The sequence below is a fragment of the Carassius gibelio genome, chromosome B22 (assembly GCF_023724105.1).
Source record: "Carassius gibelio isolate Cgi1373 ecotype wild population from Czech Republic chromosome B22, carGib1.2-hapl.c, whole genome shotgun sequence".
In the NCBI taxonomy this organism is placed as follows: Eukaryota; Metazoa; Chordata; class Actinopteri; order Cypriniformes; family Cyprinidae; genus Carassius; species Carassius gibelio.
The window spans coordinates 4,727,273-4,746,837 of record NC_068417.1 but is presented as its reverse complement, the minus strand read 5'-3'; the positions used below and the strand labels follow the sequence as shown (position 1 = coordinate 4,746,837).

The window sequence follows — 19,565 nt, the reverse complement described above, 5'->3', positions numbered from 1 at the left end:
CTCACTTTATTCTGTTTGCTGATAGAAACACATCTTTATCAAACATTGTGATTTGTCCTTATCAATCTGAACACATTTCTGTGTTATTTAGCGCATTCATAACATCAGAGTATTTACACATCTTACAGTTTTCTATGTAAAGAGTTTGCTCGAAACAAAAGGTGTAAAGAGGATTTTACAACTGCGTGAATATAATGAACTACTCACTTCAGAAAACCGCCAAACTGAAGCGCGAGTGCTGACGTCATCGGCTCTACTTCTTCTTCTTTGGTGTTTATTGGTGGATTGCAGCCTAACTGTTGCATTACCGCCACCAACTGGAATAAGGTATGGACCAGGATTTTGCTTGTAGGAAAGCTTCTTCTGCTTCTTTTTCTTTTGATTTGATTGGTGGCTGATTTTAAAGGTTCATTAAAGCCACATACGAGACTGAAGTGTGGAGCAGTAGCTATATGACAAACTAAGACATTTAGAAATGAATCATATTCTTTCATCAATCCTGTATTTTTTAGGTAAATCATGAGATGTTTGAACACATTACAAGTACTTTCCTTCTTAAAGCTTCTGAACATTATCATTTACAATGTCTGTCTTTATCATTTGAAACATTTCCCTTCTTTCCTCCTCATATTTCCTCCTCTTCAATAACACACGTAACACTGACTCTGTTTCCTCAGTTTTTATTCAAACCTGTTGATGTTCGTCTGTTTTGAACAGTGTCTGAATCAGTCCAGTGTGTCCTATTCTAAGAGAGAACAAATCCTCTCTTCTTTTCAGTTTCTGTCCCTCATTTCACAGACTTTCTCCTGAATATTATAAACGATTATAAACACTTTTGTGGGTGTGCAAACAAGCTGAAAAACTAAACTGTTAGTAATGCAGGACTGTAAATAGCCATATATCAGGTGATTATGTATCATTACTGCTAGATAAAATATTAAAAATGTTAAAGTCAACTGTTAAAGAATGCAATAAATGTACTATTAATCAGTGAATTGGAGTTCAGTTTGGGTTTATTATCAGCAGTAGTTTTATCATCAGTATCAGTTTTATAGTAGTATTATCAGCATGAGTTCAGTAATCAAGGTAATCATTAAACACACACACACACACGCGCACACACGCACACAGACACACACACACACACACAGTGAAGTTGCCTAATCACTGGCCAGTAGCAGTTTTTCTCCTTTCTTTCTGGTTTTCAGATTTCTCCCTGGTTTTCTTTCTGGTTGAAATCATCATCTCAGTCCCAGTCTTTTCTCCATTGACAGCATGAACAATGCATTCAGCCTCTCCTGGGTCCTGCTGTTTCTCAGAGAAGTCTTCATTCTTTTCAAGCTTGAGAAGCAGCTCTCAGATCACTTTTGCTGTGGTCATGGGTGTGCTGATGAGGATCTTGTTCAAGATTGTTCTCCATAAACAGCTGGAGAAGGTCCACAGCAGCACGAGAGCTTCTGAACTCTTCCTTGCAGTAGATGAGACTAAGCTCTGTCTTCAGCTTACTCTCACTGAGCTCTGGATAGACCTTCAAAGTCCTGCTCAGTGCATCTTCAGGAAACACCATTGTGTCCTGTTCAAACCTGTCTGCTTGAAGCACAGTGACACTAACAAGGTGTTTGTGAAGGAGAACTGGTCCATGGTGTGTGAGAGTATGGTATCACAGATCTAGAGAGTGAAGGAGGAAAACAAACATGATGTAGTGATTACAAAATGTCAGTTTCACCTGCAACAATTAAACATGACCAGTTTTAAGTTATAAAGGGATGGATCCATAACTTCTCAGAAATTCATACACATGGACAACACATATGAGTAAATAAGTCAAGTTTCATGAGTTTCTGCTGCTCAGAGAGCTAACAGAGATGAAGGCTGTAATACTAATGTTGTCCACTAGAGGAAATCGCACAACAAACTCTTTTAGATCTCAATTTAAAGACTGTGAAAAATGATAAATAGTTCACTTGTAGTAAAAAAAATGCATAGAAATATTTATTTCCCAAAAATTAATATATTACAATCTCAAAAATACATACTATCATTAATATTTTTATATCCTAATGATATTGAAAACATATGTCATCAACTATGACTGAATATATGTCCAGTTGAAGGAAAGTGAATATTAAATTGTAATATTTTTAATGTATTAAATGGAATAATATTTCTAAAACGATTCTTATTTGAAAAGAGACATGGCTATTGTATAAATGTATATTTTACTAATCTTCATATCTATAAGAGGGAGCGATCAAAAATAAATACATAAAATATTTGCATTAAATGTAGCTGTATTGTTTGAGTTACCTACTATGGGTAATTGTAAATGTCTTCGCATGCCTTTGATGACTTTACAATATGTTTTCTGAAATATTTCAGTAACCTTAAAATATAATCCTCCCTTTAATCCCACACACATCTTCACAGCGTGTCTACAGATATAAACAAGTTACATTTACCAATTGTTTTTTTTTATCTTCTGTATGTCCTGCTGGAACTGCTGGATGCTCCTCTTAATGTGAACTGAATCTATGTTCTTCTTCTGGAGTTTTATCCTCTTTTTTTCTTCATCTGAACAGCTTGTGAAGGGTATTGTTGCAAAGATAAACCCGAGTTTTCTTTCATTTGGAGATATTTGGCTGCTTCCACATTGATCAGAAGCTGTCAGTCAAATGACAATCTGCTGACAGAGTCTGAACACAGCATTAGATGAACATTTCAGTAAACGAGCGTGTGCTACAATCACGAGTCACTCTATAAGATGAGATTTCAGCACTTGACAAACGGACAGCGACTCTAAGCAGCTCTTAAAGCACAGATACTGAGATTGTGTTCAGTGCATTTCTGGGAAACACACGTGAATCAATAACGAAAGATCGTAAAAATGACTCTCAGAAAACGTTCTTAAACTCTCAGATCAATCGTTTGTCGAGAAACCCTTTTTGAGGACCTTCCCATTCTGATCATTGTTGAGCTTCCAATTTCTGAAGTCCTCAACTGCCTCCCTACTTGGTACTTCAAGCATCTTTGCCAGGTCGTGGATCTCTTTCTCCCCGAAGAGAACAAGAGACTCCCTGGATTTTGGCCAGTTTAGGGGATCCAGTGGTGTTATAATCTTTGTAAGATTTGTGTCAGGCATTCGTGAAGAGAGACTGTTGATGATGGCTTGGAGGAATAGGAATCGATTTACATTTTCCTTGCTTGAACGTAAGGGCACTTGTTTGAATTCTCCTACTTGAACAGCTTCCGCTGCTTTCTCCATTGACTTCCCTGGGGTGATCTTGAAAGCCTTCAACACCTCAATTGTCATCTTTATTTCTCGTGTGGCCTCCATAAAAGAAGTGCTTCTTTTCTGAAAAATTAAAAAAAGACAAATGTAAACTAGATAAACTTTGAAGTTGGCTTGAAAAAGTTTGAAGTATTTTGATAGATAGATAGATAGATAGATAGATAGATAGATAGATAGATAGATAGATAGATAGATAGATAGATAGATAGATAGATATGACATATTCCTCAATTTAACGGTCTTGTTCACACTTAATCTGAAGAAAAACACTGTACCTACCTGAAGTTTTAGGGACAGACTGTGAAGTTCACGTAGCACATCTTTAATGGTTGCCAGGTCATTAACAAAGCCAATGCATGTGAGGCGATTCAGAAGGCCACTGAATTTTTTTCTTTCTATATCAGAGCGAGATCCATCTTCAGCTCCTTTTTTCATTTGTGCAACCAGAGCAGGGAAGTCTCTCCGAACAGCTTGTAAAGTCACAAAACTACTTGCTACCCAGCGGATGGTAAAAATGTGACCAATCTTAAGTAGGCAGATGTTAACTTGAGAAGCTGCCTCTGAAAGTTGTCTGGCATTCTTTGGGGATTGATGGTACAGTGTATACAGCTTTGAAATAAATATCTCAAAGTGATTGCAACCTGTGACTGACTTTAGTGCATCACTTACTGATAACTCAAGCCTGTGAGCAAGACAGTGGATACTCTCCAGCAAAGGATAGTCTTTTTTCAGCCTTGTGATAAGACCACTCTGTCTTCCAGTCATCACAGATGCCCTATCTGTTGTTATGCAGATCAGATGAGACTTGAGGTATGCATCATCCAGGTCAGCTTCCAGGAGACTCTTTTTGAGAGCTTTGTATATGGCATCAGCAGTTGTTCCTTCCTCCAGCTCAATCAAATCCCAAAAAATGTTTTCTGTCTCACCTTCTCCTGTCACATCTCCTCTGAGGTATAGGATGAGGTAGCTTCTCCCAAATGCAGTGCTTTCATCTACTGTAAGACAGATCCAAGAGCCAGCACTTTTAATTGTTGAGACAATTTTTTTCCTCATTTTATTGGCAATGTGTGTTATTATATTAATCCAAGAGTGATCAGATTTGTGACAAGAGACGGTTTTTACTCCATTCATTTCTTGTAACTCAACCAATCCATACATTTTTGAGAAGGTCTCCAACAGAACTTTAGCATTCAAAGTTTCTGTCAAGGTGGGCAACACCTCTTTCTCTTTCTGCTGTTGAATATCTGTTGATGCCTTGTGAGTTAAGCTGTCTCTGTGTTTGTAGATTTTCTTTCTCATGGCCTTGACATCTTTTGCTGTGACCTCTCCAGAAGCCCACTCCTCTGCCACCTGTACTCCCTTTTGAACTCCACAAAGGCACTTTTGCCACAAAGGCATATTTGCAGAATGTGCATCCTAAAGCCACAAAGGCATATTTGCAGAATGTGCATCCTACATTATTTCCATGTAAGTGGAGCCAATGGGGGTACTGCTGTGTCCATGCCTCAAGCTGTTGCTTGCTGAAGTGTATTACCCTGTTTGTACTAGTAAGCAGGGACAAAGCTGTGCTCATGGACTGGGCTGGATGTGAACAGTTTGTTGTGGATGTGCTGACTAATGTTGTCCTGGATTGGAGCTGGTCTGTCTGGTCTGCTCTGATTGGGGCTGGTCTGTCTGTATTGGGGTTTGTCCTGGATTGGGGCAGGTCTGGTAGTTTTTCTTGTAGCCTGGGTGATAAATGTAAGTGCTGTGCTGTTTGAGTGTCCTGGTTAAGCGTTTTACCGATGAGGCTCCTCTTAGGCTGTATGCTACAAGAAATAAATATTACATATCTGATGTTTCAAAGTGTTTTCCTTACATATATTTTTTCTGATTAAGTGTCTTAAGCCTGGGACACACCAAGTCACTTTTAAAGAGCAGAAATTAAAATAAAAATCCAGAAGAATCTTGAAATTAAAATAATAATAATAATAATAAAAATATTAATAAACAGGCTTACCCTTCAAAAAAGTCAGTGATGGCTCTTCTCTTCTTTCCCTTGTCCATATCTGAAAATAATGTAAGATGTAAGTTGTAATATTATATTTGTTGTCGTTACTGTGAATATATTTAAGAAAGCACTATATGATAATCATGCTACTTATTAAGGTTATTATTAATGGTGATAAACTTTGAACAGTGCACATGTAGGCATTTTATTTCATTTAACTAATTTATCTTGAATGTAGTTACACAACCCTTTCATATTTTCAAGCGGAAGTTGTCATAGTTGGGTAAACTTCTATTGTGGTGAATGAGAGACTACATTAAATATACGTTTTGTCACAATAGTGTTTCTACAAGAGGGAAAAAATAGAAAGAATTTGATACGATTATGATACTGATGACCATTAATCATCTCTTGATTCACTATCAATTCACATGAATAGGCCTTCTGTTCTTTTCTTGGGTTAAATTCAGTACTTTTATTGCATTAATATTAATTTGTGTGCTTATACTAGTATATTTTTAAAATTTATAATTTGAAACTAAATATTTATTCAAATGCAAAACCTAAAAATAATTAAGCAGTTATGACCTGCAATACTCTAGACTACTGTATTTTCCGGACTATAAGTTTTTGTCATAGTTTGGCTGGTCCTGCGACTTATAGTCAGGTGCAACTAATTTATAAAAAATAATTTGACATGAACCGAGAGAAATGAACTAAGAGAAAACATTACCATCTACAGCCCCAGAGGGCACTCTACGTTGCTCAGTGCTCCTGTAGTCTACACTGAAGACATAGAGCGCCCTCTCGCGGCTGGAGACGGTAATGTTTTTTCTTGGTTCGAAATAAATGCGACTTATAGTGCAGAGCGATTTACCGTATATGTTTTTTTCCTCATCATGACGTATTTTTGGACTCATAGTCTGAAAAATACGGTACATAGATGTATATTTATTAGAGTGGGTAAACAAATGCCACAAAATGACTTTAATTTGCCTCTTTGCATTGAATTTAAAACCCTTTTCTCCATTTAACCTTAAATACTACACTAATTTTATTAGGCTATACATAATAACAGAAAATAGGATACAATTCATAACAAAAACAGTTGATCTGCATGTTTGTCTTCGGTGTAAAAATCAATGCATCTGTGTCTCATGCATAATTTGTGAGAATTAGCAACCCTGCTTTGTCATCTTTGATACAAAAAAAGCCTTCACCTGATTAACATTTTCATCAGTAATAATGTCCTTAATTAAATTAACACTGTTTATGAGCAGTTATGGCTATAGATTTAAAATTATTTGTTTAATTTAGAATGGATGCAACGCTAGCTTTTTTCTCAGAATTACGTTAGATGGTTAAATAACTAACTAACAATCCGATAGTGAGCTAGCATCATAAGATAAAAAAAAACAACAACTATTGAAAGACCAAGATTATAATAAAAGTGACTGTCCGATTCTAGGATAAACACTTATTCAGTAGCAGTAAATTAGTTGTACTAAACAATCATAAAACAAAGAAAAATTATCTTACCGTCATCGTGAGGTAAAATAATGAGGAAGGATCACTCTGTCAGCCAATCACACAGCGACGTCGGTCCCGCAGTCTGTAAATTCCTTCAGAAAACAGCGTGTGGCGCACTTGAGCGTATTTTCAGACGAATGAATGAACTCCTTTTGTGGAAGCGATCTTCAACACAACAACGAGCAGAAACAAGACAACTAAACTCTAAACATTCACAGCGTTTTTATTATAATAGTGTCCTCATTATAATGTTATGCACTGTAAAACCGAACACTGAAATTAATCAAATGAAATTAGTTAATTGCACTCAAATAATAATGAAGGTTCGTTGGACTTGATTGCGTTTTCAAGTTCCCAGCATGCTTTGCATCAGAAAACAAGGAAAATAAATGTAGAAATTAAGTGTTATTTTGTGTTTTTACACTAGATTAACATAGAGGGACTTAAGTTAGTACTTACATGTTGTGTTATGTCAGAACTTACAAAGGTTTCTATTATGTTGTTTTTGTAGTGTTACCGTTGTGGTGAAGAGTAGAGCCTGTGGTTAGGTTTAGGATGGACAACAGTAGACTGTATTTGAGGGTATTTCCTACATTATATAAGTTGAAAAATAGGGAAAATTTTGAGAGAAGTACTCTCTTATTATAAGTTAAGAAAAATCAATATTTATAAGATAACAAATAATTGAAGGCAACTAGAAATGTAATTTTTAATGTAATGTAATTTTTAAACTTAAGAGTTCTGTGGACTTAATAGTAGAGCTGTAGTCAAGTCCAAGTCCAGGACTAGTCGAGACCGAGTCCAAAGAGGTTCGAGTCCAAGTCAAGTCCAAGTCCAAAATTTTCGAGTCCAAGTCAAGAACGAGTCCAAATGAGAGAAAAAAGGGTCTTCTTCAAGACCACACACTTAACTACTGATAATGTATGTGATGCGAGAGACAGCATATCTCTTATTCTAAGAAAATAATTTGACATTATTATTTGTAATGATCAAAAAGCATGTGCAAAGTAAAAACTCTGTAGGACAGGGGTCTCCAAACTACATCCTGGATGGCAAATGTCCTGAAAAGTTTAGCTCCAACTGGCCTTAACACACCTGGAAGATTAGTGTGTCTAGTAAGAGCTTGATTAGGTTCAAGTGTGTATAATTAGAGTTAAAGCTAACAGGGGCGTTTCACAAGATCCCCGGCCCTATGCTTAGGCAGTCCTGATTGGCCCCCATGCCCCCCACTGATGAAAATATCCAGGTAAAATAAAATATATTTCAGATTCAAGGGCCCTCTCTTCCTTTGGGGCCTGGTAATCAGTAGTGGTTTTACCCCCAGTCCGACCCTGGGAGCTAAACTATAAAGGACACTGGCCCTCTAGAACAGAGTTTGGAGCTGTAAGGTCAAATAATTTGTATGTACTTTATTTTCATTTTATTTACTTTATAATGCTGCTTTTGCTGACATGTCTGTGGTCAAAAATATATATGACTGATGCCTTGGCACAGTGCACAGACACACGCAAAGCTCTGGATATGACAAATGCGCGCAGCAAAGCTAGAAGGCATACGTTTGGCTCTACTGGGCATGCGCACATAAATACAGCGACGTTTTTGTCATACTGTGCTAGTGCTTGCATAGACTAGTCGAGCACTGTCGGAAACAATCGACTACTCCAGCATGTATTAACTATAATGCATACAAAGTGTTGGCAAGTACGATGTGAATTTTAGAATTACAATATTGTGTGGAGCTGTTACTAGATGACCTTATCTATGTTACATGTAAAAATAAAATATGTAATAATTAGGGTTGTGCCTGAAGCCGAATACCTTATTCGGAATGGCAAGGTTAATGGCTTAAAAAACGAAAAACGGACAAGGAATAATTCTGCCTGAATACTCGACTGAAGCTGACACAATCTGGAGTTTGCTAGATAACATGAGCCAGGGGATCAGCGCCAGAAGTGAATGAATGTAAACTTTACGAATGAAAAGAGCGCAAATCAAACACCGCATTGTTGTCGCCTCTCTGTGCATCTCTCAGAAATCCGAGCGTTGCAAGAGTAATTTTACCTATAATAATACATCATACACGTTATAGTATTTGTATATATTTAAAAGGCAACGATTTAAAGCTTAGGCTACGATGTGAAACGAATTAATAAGCACAGCGCGCTCACCAATCAAACAGCTGCATTGCGCGTCTCAGTCTCTCAAAAACCAAATCAGTTCAAGAGTAGGCTAATAATCAGCTTAGATACTGATACATTGTCTACTTGTCCTACATGTTTGCATCTTTACCTTTTGCTGGTTTGCGCGGCACACACAACTGTTAAGTGAAGTTCATTAACATTAAGACTCGCTTAAAGAGCTCTGCGTAATGAAAATGTGCGCATTGAATGGATCCAGTCGTGTTAAAATAATCACTTAACGTTTGTCATGACATCTCTCTGCTTGCATGATAAATATTATTTTAAAAATTTATAATTATTTTAGTTTAACACGACATACTTGTTCAGTGATAACTACAAAAAAAAAAGTCACAAGGGTCTTATCAAGTAACTGTATGATGTTGTATCCGAATGCAGATAGGAAAAGTGTTGTGATTGTAACAGATACAAATACTGGCTGTTACATGAAAATTTTAATATGTAATTTCATAATTATAAAGTTTTTAAAATTTACATATGTAATTGTTACATAAGACTATACATAAATGTGTTGATTGATAAAAAAAAAAAATTAATGTGTTTTCATTTACAATAGCATGAACCACGAGTAGTCGAGTTACTCAAGCATTTTTTTTCTTAAAAAAATCTACTAGCAGAAATCAGTAGTCTTGCAACCCCTATACTGTACAACAATAATTAGTATTTCATTATTGTAAAGGGTACATTTTAGGCTATCTGGGTGTAGACGTAAATAAAACACAATCCAACAGGTAGAAAATTAAATTAGAAACATCTAAACTTTTCAGGTCGCAGCAAGTGCACCGCTGGTCATGCACATCCTTTCCCGGAACAATACTGAAAGCTAAGGCAAGATGGAGAAACAGACGATCATAGCTGTACAAGGATAGCCATTTTGTAAATAAATATATTAGCAGAGCTACTACAAGGGATGTTTAGTGCTGGAAATCCATTTATTCTTTGCTTAAACTTCTGCGTCATCATGAAGAGCGAGTCATGGTACCCCAGCAACACCAGACGCCACTGGAGCGTGAGCGCAGATTACAGAGTGCTTTGGAAAAAAGGAGAGCGGCGAGCCTAGCGTTTTCCACACGTTTTCAGTCACGAAATCATGCAAATGTGTTTTTGTTTTGAAGGAGATTTTTTTTTTTTTTTTTTTTTTTGCTGGACTCGGTCGAGACCAACTAGAAGACTTGGCGAGTCCAATGGCCAAGTCCGAGACAAGTCCGAGTGCAAATATAACAAGTCCGAGACAAGTCTGAGACGACAGAAAAATGTCTCTAGTCCGGACTCGAGTCCAAGACCGGACTCGAGTACTACAGCCCTACTTAATAGGGTATACAGTGATGGTAACAGACACTTAAAAATATATATTTTATTGAACTAAAAAATATTTAGTTAATTTGACTTAAAATTTTCGATGTAATGTTTCAACAATTTTTTTGAGTTAAGTGAACTTGTCGGGTTTTACAGTGTATGACAATCCCAGTCATAGTTGTTTGTCCTGCTCGCTATCTGAAAAAAAAAATCATACTAATATGCTGATTTGCTGCTCAAGCTTCAACGTTTATTAAGTTCATTTGCTGACCATTAGACGGTTTCATTTAGATTCATTAATAAAAACTAAATGGCCATTGATTGGATTGAATTTATATCCAAATAAAATCCTAAATGACACACTACACACTGTGCATACTGTACTCTAGATACTCAACTGTCTGGTGTATGAATATTATAAGATTATTTTATCAACATCTGAGTCTGAGCTCTCCGTTGTGAGGAAAGCTGACAGTTGACCCATGAAGTGTTTGTCTGTTTAAGGGGGGGGGGGGGGGGTGAAAATGCTCGTTTTCACTCAATCTCCTGTTAATCTTGAGTACCTATAGAGTAGTACTGCATCCTTCATAACTCCAAAAAGTCTTTAGTTTTATTATATTCATAAGAGAAAGATAGTCTGTACCGATTTTTCCCGGAAAAACATGACCGGCTGGAGGCGTGACGTGTGGGCGGAGCTAAAGAATCACGAGCGCCAGTAGGCTTTTGCGTTGAGAGCGTTTGGAAGCTGTGACATTACTGTGAGGAAAAAAACATCATCCAAAACAAACCATGGCTAACAGTCAGATTCAGCATATATTTATGATCCAGAATCAGATCCCGAGGCTGAAATTTAACAAGAGCAGCATCAAAAACGACGTCTCTATGTGGTATGTATCGAAACTGTATATATTTGCTTAGCGGGTTTGTTCCACTTAGCAAAGTTCCACTTTGTCGTCTTTTTTTTTTTTTTTTTTTTTTTTTTTAAGCTGTACATGTGGAAAGTGCAGTTTGATGACAACATCGCATGTTGTTTACTTGATGTGCTTACGCGCCGATAGCTAAGTTATCAATGAAGCAGTTTTACTCACCGCATGCGGTTCCAACACACGATCGTGACCCTTTTTCGTTGGGACTGCATTATCCTTAAGAAATAAACGATGTGCAAATCCAGCGTCAAACTGGGCCTTGTTTGTAAAACAAGCATCTTCGAAATGCAGGGAACAAACACAAACACTAGCACAAATCCGTTGATGCTCTGTAAAAATAAACTCCAACCACTGGTCCCTTAATGCTGTTTTTTTTTTTTTTTGGTGATCTGTGCAGGGTTGTCTTGCCCTGGCAACCAAAAACACACTTCTTTTGTGACATTTCGCGACGCTCTCACTCTGATCAGTGAAGTCTGTTGTGCTCTCAGTGCTCTGCTATACGGGAGCGCACGCTCTTCCGGGAGAAGTGCCCTCAGGACCCATATAAGGAAATTCCGCTCCATCTAAGGTCACACAGAGCCATACTCAACAAAAAACTTTCCGAAACTTGTGACGAACCGGAAGGAGTATTTTTGGAACAGAAATACTCCTTCAAACGTACAACTTAATTTTTGAAACTTTGTCCATGTTTAGCATGGGAATCCAACTCTTTAACAGTATAAAAAAACCAGTATGCATGAAATAGCATTTCATGAGGAGTTTGTAGACCTGGGCTTCATCATTAGACATGATGGAGGATAGACAATGACATCAAGAGACGCATTAGCAAGAGCAGAAACAGCTTTATAACACTGAACAATATGTGGAGCTCCAACACAAGAATGACTCTGTATCAGAGCTGTGTCCTTTCCACCTTACTTTACAGATCTGAATGTTAGAGAACGACAGAAGCACTTTACCTAACTATCAACTTTCCACATGATGAACCTCCAGAATCCTGTAGATCTTCTGCTCCAAAACATCTCTGACCAACAACTACTCATGCGGCGCAATTAAGAAAGTACAGCACCTTTAGAAATATATTAACTGAGAAAAAAAAAAAAAAAAACTATTTATGCTTTATGTTTCATGTCTACAAGTTAGACTATATTTAAAACAGTTTAATAATACTTAAAACAGACAAGTGAACTTTTCACTTGTTTTTAACTGTATGTGGCATTTTATTTACATGAAAAAATAAGTGTTAGAAAGACTAAATGTGTTTGAGTATTTAGAAGAGAATGAAAGACACAAATGCTGTTAACTTGTGAAAATGTTTAATATATATATAGACCGAGGAGGGGAGCGCGTGCGGCCGCCGGACTCCGCCCCTTGCCTGGACCCTTCCTCGATGAACACTGCCCGACCTACACAAACCCCGCAGCACGACGAGGACACCAGATTCCCTGTTATTTTGGACACTTTCCCCCTTTGGCCACTTTTATTCCCTGTGTTATTTTATGATTTCTGTTAATAAAAGCCTCTCTGAGGCCTGACGCCACGCCCACTGTGTCTGTCTTGTGCTCGTCCCGTGACAATATATATATAAATGTACATTAACAACAGACACACAACCAAATATAAAGTAAAATATAATAATAATGTATATAAAACATGAGATTAGTTTCAAACATTGTGGATTTGCTTTATATCTTTTGATACATTTAAGTGCTGCACTTGACAATCACATTTAAACATTTGAATCATTATGAATGAGTTTAATAGAAATATTATTAAACTGAAGAGCCAGACAGACTCATCTGAGCTTCTTCCTCCTCTGTTCCAGCTTTACATTAAACACAATGATCATCTGCTTGAATACTAAAGCAACATGAATCATTCAATATCATGTTTCTAACACACATGCTGCATTATTTGATTGTAAAGTCTGAGTCTCTTCACCTGTATGGATCACATTTACACATTTATCACACATTTATTTCTCCTCATAGACACAGTAGTGAAGCTCTTCTGTGGATCTTCAGCTGATGTTTACTGCTCCTCTCAAGATCACTTCACTTTATGAGATACAGCATTTATCAGCTTCTGCTGACTTAACTCCTTCTATACTCTTAGATTGAACAGAACAGAAGATAATCCGAGTTCAGTGGAATAAAGTACTAATTAGTTAGTATATTTCAATGACAGTAAAAGGGAAAAAAGCTGTAACAGTCTGCTTTTCTTCTCTTTCCTCCTTTGTGTTCAACATTTTTATCAACTTTACATTTCATTCTGACACAAACCCTTTGAAATAAAGCTTGATGATCATTTGATAAACTCTTTTCACTAATATTTGAAAGTACATATTTGTTCACATATCAGAGGTAAATGAATCTCTTTACTCACCTCAGTTCACAGTTTGAGTCTCGTAGCACATCAATGAGCTTCTGCTTTGAGTCTCCAATCTTATTCTCTCTCAGATCAATCTCTTTTAGAAACTGCAGAGCTTTTGTGTTTGTCAAAGACTGAGTTAAAGAAGAAACATCTGTAATGTCACAGTCATAAAGACTAGAAAGAGACAAACAGAGGAAGAGAGATTATCTTACAAACAAATCATTAAGATGAAGAATCTTTCACAAATATAATGTGAACACATTCATCATGAGATATTTGGTATAAAGTGTTTTTTTCAACCTTTATGTGAGGTTCGTTTGGGGACGACACTTGTGCTATTTGGACTCTCCAGAGAACACAGCCAACAAAATGACATTTTGTTTTTTTAAACAATTGTAATTTTAGTCTGTTTACTAATGTTTTCACTCCACATTTGTGTAGTTTAAGGATTTATGATATTTATGATAAAATTTATAAAAATAAATTACAAATATATCATATAGGTTTTTATATATTAAGAGCTCTTTATGTAAAACTCACTTCATAAAAGATCCACTTAATTGTGATTAATTGGGATAACATGGCATGTTTTTCCTCCATCGTGGATCTGCTGGTGTCAGCTCTTCAGACTGTGTGTGTTTGTGTTGTGACTGACATTTTTGAAAAATTATGCAACAAAAAATCAAAAATTTTCCCATTAATGTCTATGGTTGTTTTTTGGGGATGTATGTGAGTGTAATCGCTCTGCATTGTGAACGTGTTGAAGGGTTGTCACTAGGGACGTCCCAATACCACTTTTTCACTTCAGATGCCACAGCTTTGACTATTTGCCGATTCCGCTATCAATCCGCTATTTTTATTTTATTCTTGAACTAATACTACTAATAATAATAAAATAAATGGAAGCACTTTGCTCAATTAGCTACCTATAAACATAAAAAATCTGTGTTATATTTTATCTTTGTTATTAAAAAAAACAAATAGAACAAAGATACAAATTACAAATACACATAATACACTAATAAAAATAAACAGTGTTTTGCAGGTACAATAGTATATAGTAACAAGTAAAAATAAAACAATTATTATTTACAAATTACAATTGTACCTAGACAGTTGCCTATGGCTATGATTTTACTAATACAGTAGTCTGTTTGATTTTATAGTCTCAAGTATTCAGAAATGACACACAAGAAAATTTTACTTTAATGAAACCAAGGATTAGTTTTTGTAAGGGTTGTGATGTCCACATGTTTTTGTTGAAGAAATTATAGAGGCTAGCATTTCTATCGCAATAAGGTGGCCAAAAATAAAAGATTAAGTGAATAATTTTATTCAATTAATTAAATGGAACATTAAAACACATTAACTTAAGTTATCAAAATCCAAAAATGATTAACAGGATTATAAAAGTACCTAACAATGATGCCTAATTATGTAGCATCATTTTTATGTGTGTGTAATTGTTCTGCATTGTGAATGTGTGGAAGGATTGCCAATTCATTTTTGTGGTCTGAATTGTGGTGGATTTATTGATTTTATTTGATAAATTAAGAAAAAGTATTGATTTTATAATGTTTCTATTCATTTCAATATGGTTCTCTTAGAGAGTGACTTATTTAACACTAACACACAACCAGATATCAATCCAATTTAATTTTCTATTTGTAGATCTATCAAGTGTTGACAACCGTACAAAGTCTCATGTCATTTAGATAAAGGGAACATTTTGTTTTTATTTCAGCAAACATCATTTGGGGTCTCAAAAGACCTTGAACAGCACATAAGAGTTAAACAAAGTGATTTTCATCATTTTGATTCTTGTCTGTGAATGTTACTGACCTCAATCTCTCCAGTTTACAGCGTGAATCCTTCAGTACGTCACATAAGTGATTCAGTCCTGGGTTTTTTATTAGATTCAGACTCAGGTTCAGTTCTCTCAGGTGTGATGGGTTTGATTTCAGAGCTGAAGTCAGGATGAGACACTGTTTCTCTGTAATAATGCATCCACGCAGACTGAAGACAGAAAGAGAAAACACAATGAATCAGACACGTTATGTTCATGTGTGAGTAATTCATCATGAGTTAACACCATACAGTGCAATAATTGAAACATTGCCAAAAACCTTATTATATTATTTTATTATTATATTATAATAAACTAATAATACACTTATTATATTAACTTATTTTAATATGATTTTAAGTAGTTCTTTAGTTGATCCTATATCTGAATCTACTTTGTTAATCTTTTTTCTTCTGTTTTTGTTTTATTGGGTCAGTCGTGGTCTAATGGTGAGAGACTCCGGCTTGTAACCTGAAGGTTGTGGGTTCGAGTCTCAGGTCCAGCAGGGATTGTAGGTGGAGAGAGTGAATATCCAGCGCTCTCTTCTACCTTCAATACCACGAATGAGATGAGACCCTTGAGCAAGAACTGAACCCCAACTGTTCCTCGGGCGCTGCAGGTGTGTGTTCACAGTGTCTGTTCAAGGTGTGTGTGTGTGTGTGTGTGTGTGTGTGTTTGTGTGTGTGTGTTCACAGTGTCTTTGTGTGTGTGTGTGGGTTAAATGCAGAGCACAAGTTCAAAGTATGGGACACTATACTTGGCCACACATCACATCCTTTCCTTTAAACCGTAATCTTTAATCTGACTGTAACTGCTGTAGAGTATAATGATACTAACTGTAGTTTCTCCAGCTTGAATTGTGTGTTCATCAGTAGATCACTGAGGTGTTTCACTCCAGAGTCTCCTAGTAGTTTATTCCCGCTCAGGTTCAGTTCTCTCAGGTGTGATGGGTTTGATTTCAGAGCTGAAGTCAGGATGAGACACTGTTTCTCTGTAATACTGCAATAACTCAGACTGAAGACAGAAAGAGAAAACAATGAATCAGACACGTTATGTTCATGTGTGAGTAATTCATCATGTGTTAACATCATACAGTGCAATAAATAAAATGTGGCTGAAACCTGAAAACAATAAATAATAACACAGCCATAAAAAAAACTAGGATATTGAGGATATTAGTTAAATTTCAAGTCTAGAGAATCTTTAGTTAGACCAAAAAAAGAGGTTTGTGATTTATAATGTAATTAAGATAAAAGATCAACTACAGAAGCATCTTAAAAATAACATTAAAATGTTCAAATTTATTTTAAATGTAACAAATAAAGAAAATTCTGTTCAGAAATGAAAATATAATTCAAGATATTTTAAGATTGTAGATTACAGTCAACAAGTACAAGATTTTGTGGACGTATTTTTTTCTAATCATGATGCATGTCTGAGTGAAACACCTTTAAAAACAAAACTGCAGGTCAGGAATTCATGAGTTTTGCTGAAAAGCTGATAATTGTTTGCTATTGCTGTGATCTCATGAGACTGACAGGTTTTCCCTCCTTCACATCATCAGACGAGAGAAGAGATGTGTTTATGAGGGAAAGTGATAGTTATTTTCATTAAAGATCACAAGGGTACATTCATTTTTGGAAATAAATTATGTATGATAAATCAATCTGACTGTAAGTGCTGTAGAGTATAATGATACTAACTGTAGTTTCTCCAGCTTGAATTGTGTGTTCATCAGTAGATCACTGAGGTGTTTCACTCCAGAGTCTCCTAGTAGTTCATTCCAGCTCAGGTTCAGTTCTCTCAGGTGTGATGGGTTTGATTTCAGAGCTGAAGTCAGGATGACACACTGTTTCTCTGTAATAATGCATCTCCACAGACTGAAGACAGAAAGAGAAAACACAATGAATCAGACACGTTATGTTCATGTGTGAGTAATTCATCATGAGTTAACACCATACAGTGTAATAATTGAAACATTGCCAAAAACCTTATTATATTATTTTATTATTATATTATAATAAACTAATAATAAACTTATTATATTAACTTATTTTAATATGATTTTAAGCAGTTCTTTAGTTGATCCTATATCTGAATCTACTTTGTTAATCTTTTTTCTTCCGTTTCTGTTTTATTGGGTCAGTCGTGGTCTAATGGTGAGAGACTCTGGCTTGTAACCTGAAGGTTGTGGGTTTGAGTCTCAGGTCCAGCAGGGATTGTAGGTGGAGAGAGTGAATATCCAGCGCTCTCTTCTACCTTCAATGAGACCCTTGAGCAAGAACTGAACTGTGTGTGTGTGTGTGTGTGTTCATGGTGTCTTTGTGTGTGTGTGTGTGTTAAATGCAGAGCACAAATTCAGAGTATGGGACACTATATTTGGCCACACGTCACATCCTTTCCTTTTCCTGAAAGTAAACCGTAATCTTTAATCTGACTGTAACTGCTGTAGAGTATAATGATACTAACTCTAGTTTCTCCAGCTTGAATTGTGTGTTCATCAGTAGATCACTGAGGTGTTTCACTCCAGAGTCTCCTAGTAGTTCATTCCAGCTCAGGTCCAGTTCTCTCAGGTGTGATGGGTTTGATTTCAGAGCTGAAGTCAGGATGAGACACTGTTTCTCTGTAATACTGCAATCACTCAGACTGAAGACAGAAAGAGAAAACACAATGAATCAGACACGTTATGTTCATGTGTGAGTAATTCATCATGTGTTAACACCATACAGTGCAATAAATGAAATGTCGCCAAAACCTGAAAACAATAAATAATTACACAGCCATAAAAAACTAGGATATTGAGGATATTAGTTACATTTCAAGTCTAGAGAATCTTTAGTAAGACCAAAAAAAGAGGTTTGTGATTTATAATATAATTAAGATACAGGATCAACTACAGAAGCATCTTAAAAATAACATTAAAATGTTCAAATTTTTTTTAAATGCAACAAATAAAGAAAATTCTGTTCAGAAATGAAAATTTAATTCAAGATATTTTAAGATTGTAGATTACAGTCAACAAGTACAAGATTTTGTGATCATATTTTGTTCTTATCATGATTCATGTCTGAGTGAAACCACTTTAAAAACAAAACTGCAGGTCAGGAATTCATGAGTTTCTGATGAAAAGCTTATAATTGTTTGTTATTGCTGTGATCTCATGTGACTGACAGGTTTTCCCGCCTTCACATCATCAGACGAGAGAAGAGATGTGTTTATCAGAGAAAGTGATAGTTATTTTCATTAAAGATCTCAAGGGTACATTCATTTTTGGAAATAAATGATGTACCCTGATAAATCAATCTGACTGTAACTGCTGTAGAGTATAATGATACTAACTCTAGTTTCTCCAGCTTGAATTGTGTGTTCATCAGTAGATCACTGAGGTGTTTCACTCCAGAGTCTCCTAGTAGTTCATTCCAGCTCAGGTTCAGTTCTCTCAGGTGTGATGGGTTTGATTTCAGAGCTGAAGTCAGGATGAGACACTGTTTCTCTGTAATACTGCATCTACACAGACTGAAGACAGAAAGAGAAAACACAATGAATCAGACACGTTATGTTCATGTGTGAGTAATTCATCATGTGTTAACACCATACAGTGCAATAATTAAAATGTTGCTCTCAAACAGCTATAAACTAAAACAACAACAAAACAGGATTTGAGAATACAAGTTACATGTCAAGTCTGAAGAATCTTTAGTCAGACCAAAAAAAATAAAAATAAGGGTTTGTGATTTGATACAGGATCAACTATAGAACCAATTTACAATAACATTAAAATGTAAACACTGAGTTTAAAATGTAACAAATTAAGAAAGTTCTATTCATGAATCAAAATTTACTTCAATACATTTTAAGATTGTAGTTTACAGTCAAATAAATCAATCTGACCGTAAGTGCTGTAGAGTATAATGATACTAACTCTAGTTTCTCCAGCTTGAATTGTGTGTTCATCAGTAGATCACTGAGGTGTTTCACTCCAGAGTCTCCTAGTAGTTTATTCCAGCTCAGGTTCAGTTCTCTCAGGTGTGATGGGTTTGATTTCAGAGCTGAAGTCAGGATGAGACACTGTTTCTCTGTAATACTGCATTCACTCAGACTGAAGACAGAAAGAGAA

General features: G+C 36.0%; 2 protein-coding genes across 2 annotated transcripts in view; both read right to left on the bottom strand.

The window, feature by feature from the left end:
• LOC127987694 (uncharacterized) overlaps positions 1 to 19,565 on the bottom strand; it is a 2,462,016-nt gene that overhangs the window by 2,175,509 nt on the left and 266,942 nt on the right. The window contains exons 54-58 of the mRNA XM_052590053.1: positions 19,371 to 19,547; positions 18,788 to 18,964; positions 17,918 to 18,094; positions 17,152 to 17,328; positions 16,286 to 16,462 (exon numbers count right to left, since the gene is read on the bottom strand). Coding sequence (XP_052446013.1) covers positions 16,286 to 16,462; positions 17,152 to 17,328; positions 17,918 to 18,094; positions 18,788 to 18,964; positions 19,371 to 19,547 — 885 coding nt within the window. The remainder of the gene's footprint in view (positions 1 to 16,285; positions 16,463 to 17,151; positions 17,329 to 17,917; positions 18,095 to 18,787; positions 18,965 to 19,370; positions 19,548 to 19,565) is intronic.
• Positions 665 to 10,777, bottom strand: LOC127987715 (E3 SUMO-protein ligase KIAA1586-like). Its single transcript, XM_052590103.1, has 5 exons — positions 6,157 to 10,777; positions 5,289 to 5,337; positions 3,569 to 5,097; positions 2,460 to 3,352; positions 665 to 1,668 (listed from the first exon to the last, which is right to left on the bottom strand). The coding sequence occupies exons 3-4, from the start codon at positions 4,685 to 4,687 to the stop codon at positions 2,918 to 2,920; spliced, it is 1,554 nt and encodes a 517-aa protein (XP_052446063.1). The 5' UTR covers positions 4,688 to 5,097; positions 5,289 to 5,337; positions 6,157 to 10,777; the 3' UTR covers positions 665 to 1,668; positions 2,460 to 2,917.